This window comes from Dromiciops gliroides, chromosome 1, assembly GCF_019393635.1.
Source record: "Dromiciops gliroides isolate mDroGli1 chromosome 1, mDroGli1.pri, whole genome shotgun sequence".
NCBI lineage: Eukaryota > Metazoa > Chordata > Mammalia > Microbiotheria > Microbiotheriidae > Dromiciops > Dromiciops gliroides.
In genome coordinates, this window is record NC_057861.1 from 81,252,484 (window position 1) to 81,259,552 (window position 7,069).

Genomic DNA, 7,069 nt, shown 5'->3' on the forward strand with positions numbered 1-7,069 from the left:
TGTGCCTGGCTCTCTGGGAGCTGGGGGCTGGGTGAAGGAAGCTCCAGCGACCCTCAGGCCTCCCATGTGCCTCCCCGATTCTCAGGGGCCTCCACACCGGCCATGTAGTGCCACGCCCAGGGCCTGGGGTTTTCGTTCACGCCGCTTTGGCTCCTGCGGCTGAAATGGAGCGGGAGAGGCGGCTCCGTTCGGGGAGACTGAGGCTAATTTTAACGTTTACAGGACCAAGCAGAACAAGTCTTATTTTTCTTCCACGTGAGAGTTCTTCCAATACTTAAAGAAAGCTTCCATGTCCTTCTCCCCCTGTTCCCCTCCCCCATCTTCTCTCCAGGCTAATATTCACTATCCTCCTTGCTCTCCTCTGGAACCCCTCTAGTTTGTCAATGTTCTTCCTATATTGTGACACCTACAACTGAACAGAGTACTCCAGCTGGGGCCTGGGGAGAGCAGGGTCATGGTACCATCCCCTTGCTATTCCTAGTAATCTTTGCCCCTCTTAATGCAGCCCAAGTTCATGGGAGCTTTTGGCTGACATAGCGCATCCATATTGAGCTTTCTTTCCATCCATTGAAATCCCCTACATCATTTTCTGAACAACTATTGTCCAGCCATGCCTCTTCCATCTTGTCCCTATGAAGGTGATTTTTGTACCCAAGTGTAAGATTTTCCATTTATCCCTAATGAATTTAATCTTATTGGATTTAATTCAGTGTTCTAGCCTGTAGAATGTTTTTGAATCCTGAATCTGTCACCCCATGTAGTAGGTGTTCCTCTCAGTTTTGCATCATCTATAAATTTAATGAGCATGCCATCTGATTAAAAAATGCCAATAATGTAGATCCTTGGGGTACTCTACTATAAACCTCCTCCATAATGACACTGAACTAGTAAAAAGTATTTTTTGGATCTAGCCATCCAGCCAGTTCCAAATCCATCTGATTGTATTACTGTCCATCCATATCTCTCCATCTTCTCCACAAGAATAGTATGAGATAATTTGTCAAAAACCTTTGCTAAATACACACACACACACACACACACACACACACACACACACATATATAAAACTTTTATCCAATAGTTTAGTGATTGTTTCCAAAAACAGGATGAGGTTAATTTGGCATGACCTGTCCTTAATGAAGTCAAGATGACCCCCCTTTTTAATCACCATTTCCCTTTCTAGATGTCTGCCAACCATCTCTTTAATGACCCATTCTAGAATTTCCCCAGGAATCCAAGCCAAGGATACTGACCTATGGTTGGCATATTCTATTCTATTTTCTTTTTTGAAAATTGGGTTATCTGCTATTAGCTTATCAATGATCTTTCTTATTTATTTATTTACTTGGGGGGGTAGGGCAATGAGGGTTAAGTGACTTGCCCAAGGTCACACAGGTAGTAAGTGTCAAGTGTCTGAGCCCAGATTTGAACTCAGGTCCTCCTGAATCCAGGGCCACTGCACCACCAAGCTGACCCCATTTTCAATGATTTTTAAATACTACTGATAACATATGTGTGTATATGTATGTACATAAACATATACATGTATACACATACATATATACATATACATATTTTTTTCCCCAGGAATGAGTCAAATTTTCTTTTTTTGTTTGTTTGTTTGGGGGTTTTTTGCAGGGCAATTGGGGTTAAGTGACTTGCCCAGGGTCACACAGCTAGTAAGTGTTAAATGTCTGAGGCCGGATTTGAACTTAGGTACTCCTGAATCCAGGGCCAGTGCTTTATCCACTGTGCCACCTAGCTGCCCCATGAGTCTTATTTTCTAACTTAGCTAGGAGAGCACTCAATTATTGCTGGTTGCGTGACACTGAGTTTGCAAGCCCAGACAGGCTACCAGTTCCATCCAATGTGCCTGTGAATTAGGAAAGGGATGATCACAGCTGTCATGACTCAGAAAACCGATTTTATCCCACCCATCTGAGAGAAAGGGCATGGATAAATGCCCTGGCATTGAGGTTGGGTCCTCAGTGGCTGAGTTCCTGGGTTTATACCCTGAAGATGGATTCCCTCTGGCTTGTGCTGCTGGTGACCGCCACCTATGTGGCACAAGGTAAGCCAGGGGTCAGGGTGGGTGTCAGGAAGGAGTGGGAAGGAGAGCTGACTTTAACTCCCATATGCAGAATGCCCACATCCTAAAACTCAGTGTTGAGACCATGTCAGCCTGATGGAATGGAAAGTGCACTGAAGTCTGAGTACTTGCTACTTACCAGCTCTGTGACCCTGAGTTCTTAGGCCCTCTGGATCCTTATCTATCAAATGAAGGGATTCTAACAGGTGGAATGGAATGGAGAGGAGCTTTGTGCCAAGGACTGTGATAAATGCTGAGGATTAAAGTAGAGAAATAAGACAATAGTCCCTGCTATCAAGGAGCTCTCACAATCTAATTAAAGGAAAATAAAGGAGGGCTTAGCTTCATGGCAAATGGTACTTAGGGTCTGGTAGGGAAGATGGTAATTCCCAGTGTGCCTGGTGAGCTAAATAGCAAGGCAAATACTCCCCAGCCCAAGGGCAGATAACACCTAACATCTTTTCTTCTCCTGTGGTCCCTATACTGTCACCCTGTGTCTGTAATCCCTGTTTGTAGATGTCTTTAAGTCTCTGAAATTGACAACTAACTCAGTGCCAGTGGAGATGCAGCTGATGGGTGGTGGCAACAGTCCAAGGAGACAAGAATTCTAGGTTTATTTCACATGCTCTCTATAACCTTGCAGCCAAGGGTAGGGACAGTCCTTAAGCCCCTGGCCCCAAGAATCTCTAAGTTGTGAAGGATCTAAGAGAGCATCTCCTGTAGGTATCTAGACTCTACCTAGTAACCTCCAAGATGGAGAACCCATGCCATCCTGATGCAGCTCATTCCACTTTAGGGTAATTCTGATGGTTTGGAAGTTTGGGAGATTCCTTCCAGCTCCCAGAGAAGCCCCAAAACCCAAAATTTTCCCCTCTTTATCCCCTCCCTGAGCTTGTAGGCTCCAATCCTGGACCCATCCGATGGGATCTATGAGTAATCATCATAATAACTCTTTGCATCTTTACAGTCACCTTTTCATTTCTCCTGGGAGGGAAAGAAGGCAGAGTTGTTGTGGTAGAGTGGGAAGAAACATATCTAGAGTCCAGGAATCCTTCCTGGATGCTTTCTACTTTTTGTACTTTTAAAAAATATCTTTTGTTTCTGTATCACCTTGATCTCCATATTTATCTATCTATATTTCAATTTCTATATCCTTCCCACTCCCCTCCTCAGAGAGCTGCTCCCTACAGCAAAGAAAAAGAAATAGAGGGGAGATTTTTTAAAGCATTTTTGGGGGCAGCTAGGTGGCACAGTGGATAGAGCACCAGCCCTGGAGTCAGGAGGACCTGAGTTCAAATCAGGCCTCAAACACTTAACACTTACTAGCTGTGTGACCCTGGGCAAGTCACTTAATCCCAATTGCTTCACCAAATAAATAAATAAAATTTAAAAAGCATTTTGGCAAAACTAACGAACACATGAGCTACACCTGGCAGTATATACAGTGTTCCACGCCCATAGCCCCACACATCTGCAAAGAAGTGAAGGGGGGGGCATGTTTTTTCATCTCTTTTTCAAGGTCCAACTTGGTCAAATTTTTGTGGTTGCTTCCATTTCCATTGCTGTAGTCATTATGTGCAGTTTTCCTGACTCCTCCTGTTTCACTGGGCAGTAGATCATATGAGTTTTCCCATGCTTCTTTGTAGAAGTTATGATCTTCACCACATGTTATGTCAGAATAAGTCCCTCAAACTTATGAACCACAATCTGTTTAGCCACCCCCACCCCCAATTAATGAACAATTATTTTGTTCCCAGTTCTTTGCTATTACTGAAAAGGCTGCTTTCAATGTTGTTGTATGTGGGATCTGTCTTTCTGTCTTTATCTTCCTTGGGTATAGATGTGGAACCCACAATGTACATATGTGTATATAGGTATACATATGTATATGTTATACTTATTCATGAATCTGCATTTAGATGAGCTCTGGGGCTCCTTCTGTTTGACAGAGGAAGCTCAGGATGCTGTGGCAATTTGCCTGAGGTCACACAACCAATAAATAGCATTACCAGAAGTAGACCTCATGTCTTCCTTCTGACTCCTTGATCCAGAATCCTTTCTCTTTCACCTGGTTTTCTGCTCTTAACACAAGGAGGTCATGGGAGGGGAGGGGAGTGGGATGAGTTTGATGGAGTAGGTGATGGGTAGGTTCCTAAGGTTCTGACCCAAGGAAGAAACTCTGAACATACAGAATGTGGTGCCTGTTGTCCCATGTCTAGGTTCCCTACCTTAGATGGCAAGGTTAATCCACTTTTCCATGCCATTCTCTGCTCTTTGTTCTAGCATCCCTTCTACATGTGACACCTGATAATTATAGATACAATTCCCTTCCCTTCCCACCCAGGTAACACCCTGAAATGCTACACCTGCAAAGAGCCAACTGACATCTATGAGTGCAGGAACATCAGTACCTGTAACCACTGGGAGACTTCCTGTAAGACCCAACTGGAGAATGTGGAGTCAGGTAAAGGCTCACAGCTGGCTGGCTGGGTCTTTCCCTGGGTCCTGGAATGGAAGCAGCACAAGGAAACCTCTCAAAGCAGCCAAAATTCTATCCAGCTAGCTTGCCCCCATGCCTAAAATCCCACCATTAACTTTTTATCCCTTAGGGTTCAGCACTGCCCTCCCCAACCTTTTCTTTAAAATACCAGTATCCTAAGAGGGAGAAACAACCAAGCCTCAATGGCTGGGGGAGAAGGAATTTATCAGATTCTTCCTAGGAACAAATGACTTCAGGAAGAAAGGAATGGTATGAAGGAACGGACTGAGAAAGGCATAGGGCAAAGAAAGGGATGGTGTGGGGAAGACTCCTGCCCTGGCTAAGGGAAGAAAAGCTCCTTGTCCTCTATGGGGAAGGAAACAGGACTCAATCTGTGAACAGGGTTCAGGGTTCAACATGTGACAAGGATAAGGCTTCAGTCAGCTAACAGAATCAGGTCAGAATGGGACCAAGGTTGGGACTCAATCTCTGGCCAAGGTCAGGGTGCAGTTTGGGGTCAAGGTCAAGGATCAATCAATACCCAAGGTTAGGGCTCAGTTTATAAATGACTCTCATTGACATTATCACCTTTACTTTATAAAAGACTTCACTCATAACAATTTATGAGGGAGGTCGTGCTAGGGTTAAGATCCCCATCTTATGGTCAAGAAAAGAGTCTCTGAGAAGTTAAATGACTTGCCCCTGGTCACACATCTATATGGTCAGTGTTTGAGATGAGTTTCTGACTCTAACTCCTAGCTCTTGACTTCAAAGTCTTTCTGATGTTATGTATCTATGTGTGTGTCTGTGTGTGTTTGAAGTGGGTAGGAAAGGATAGTAGTATATATTTTATAGTCTAATGAAGATGACCAGATCTTACAGGCTGATTCAAACTTCTTCTGACTATGGTTTTGGTTTAGTCTTGAATGAAAAAGTGAGTTTTATTAGTAAAAATTGCCTTTCCCCATCTTCAGTACTATATACTTTGTATTTTCTTATCTAAAACATGCATTTTTTCTTCATTGCTACATTTTTTACTTCATAGCTGTTTTTCCCCCCTGTTTTTTTCCACAGAATAGTTTGCCATTCTTGATAAAGTTTCCCATTTTTGATTACATTGATGAGTGTTTTGCTGATCCTATTTTGCTGTGTGCTTCGATGCTCCTTGAAATGATTTACTTTCCCATACTAACAGCCACTATCTCTAATAGTCATTGAAATGTGCTCCATAAGAAGTACAGATTTTACCCATTTTCTTGGAGTAATTTCTTTAAAAACAAACAGAGAATTAAAAGTATAACAAGAGAGAATAATGAAATTTGTGTCTGGCATAAAATCCAGAACTCAAATGATAGATAACTAGCTAAAGATGGGAACACCCACTTGATCCAGTCTTATCTGGTCAGTCAGATGTTCAGAGTCAATTTAGTATCCATAGAAATACACACCCAAAAGACTGATGCTGTCATTAAATGAAAGCTTATTAAAACCATTGCTTCTCCCAAGTAATTCATACACCGTTATCCCACAAGGCCTCCTGCCCTTTGTTCAGCCTCTATCAGCTATGTGCAGATGTTTGTCTATCTCCTTTACTTTTCTATCCCCTTGACCTTCCTAGCTAAGTGATTCTTGCCTACTCAAATCTCACAGTACTTCCATAGCATCTAGTGTTGTACATCTACATCATCTAAGCCAAATCCCACATTTTACAGAAAAGGAAACTGAGATACAGTTAGGAAATTTGAATTGGCCAGGGACATACAGCTAATTAGTATGAGAACTTCCTTTACCTGGGCTCCCATCACACTCTGCTTTGTGACATATGGTGTATGTGCTATAGCCTACCAATTAGACTATCAGCTCACTGAGATCAGGAATTGTGTCATTTTTTTTTTCATTTTTGTATCTCCGGCCTCAGGCACAAGCTTCCCTACACATCAGAAATTTAATTTGTGTTTTGAATTGAATTGAACTGAATTGACAGGGAAAAATATAAAAGGTGAGAGAGCCCTCAGGAACTATTTCCTTCTCATTGTCTCCATTCTATCTGTCTCCAGAATATCCATTTTATAACAATGCCAAAGTGACCCGTTCCTGTTCTTACAACTGTGTGGCTACAGACCCTGATACCATCGGTCTTGCCCACCCTGTTTCCTGCTGCTACAGAGACCTCTGCAACACAGATAGCGCCACAGGAGATGGGACCAAGCCCAGCGCCCTGCTAAGACTCACAGTCCTTGCCAGTTTCCTCTGCCTGATATCCTTATTGGGGATGGTCCCATAGGTATCTGGGTTGTCTATTCAGGACCCTTCATAATCATGATATATTCTTTGCTCCTCACTCCCCTAACCCCCAACCTGGATCCATGCAGTGGGATGCACGGATATGCAAAGTCATCTTTCGCTTGCTATTGTGGTGAGATGCGTCTCCTACCCATGGCTCACTCTGGAGAACAATCTTCCATCCTTTTATGACCCACCCAGCAGTGCCTTCCTCAGGA

General features: G+C 43.2%; 1 protein-coding gene across 1 annotated transcript; it reads left to right on the forward strand.

Moving 5' to 3' along the window:
* Positions 1 to 2,019: 2,019 nt before the first annotated feature.
* Positions 2,020 to 6,852, forward strand: LOC122745956 (secreted Ly-6/uPAR-related protein 1-like). Its single transcript, XM_043991422.1, has 3 exons — positions 2,020 to 2,071; positions 4,434 to 4,553; positions 6,626 to 6,852. Exons 1-3 carry the CDS (start codon positions 2,020 to 2,022, stop codon positions 6,850 to 6,852), a joined length of 399 nt encoding a protein of 132 aa, XP_043847357.1.
* Positions 6,853 to 7,069: the final 217 nt, after the last annotated feature.

What these genes read in the sequence shown, in the direction of transcription:
- LOC122745956 (XM_043991422.1), top strand. Translation starts at nt 2,020, where the DNA reads ATGGATTCCCTCTGGCTTGTGCTGCTGGTGACCGCCACCTATGTGGCA. An exon ending in CGCCACCTATGTGGCACAAG is followed by an intron (nt 2,072 to 4,433) that starts GTAAGCCAGGGG and finishes CTTCCCACCCAG; the next exon opens with GTAACACCCTGAAATGCTAC. An exon ending in ACTGGAGAATGTGGAGTCAG is followed by an intron (nt 4,554 to 6,625) that starts GTAAAGGCTCAC and finishes ATCTGTCTCCAG; the next exon opens with AATATCCATTTTATAACAAT.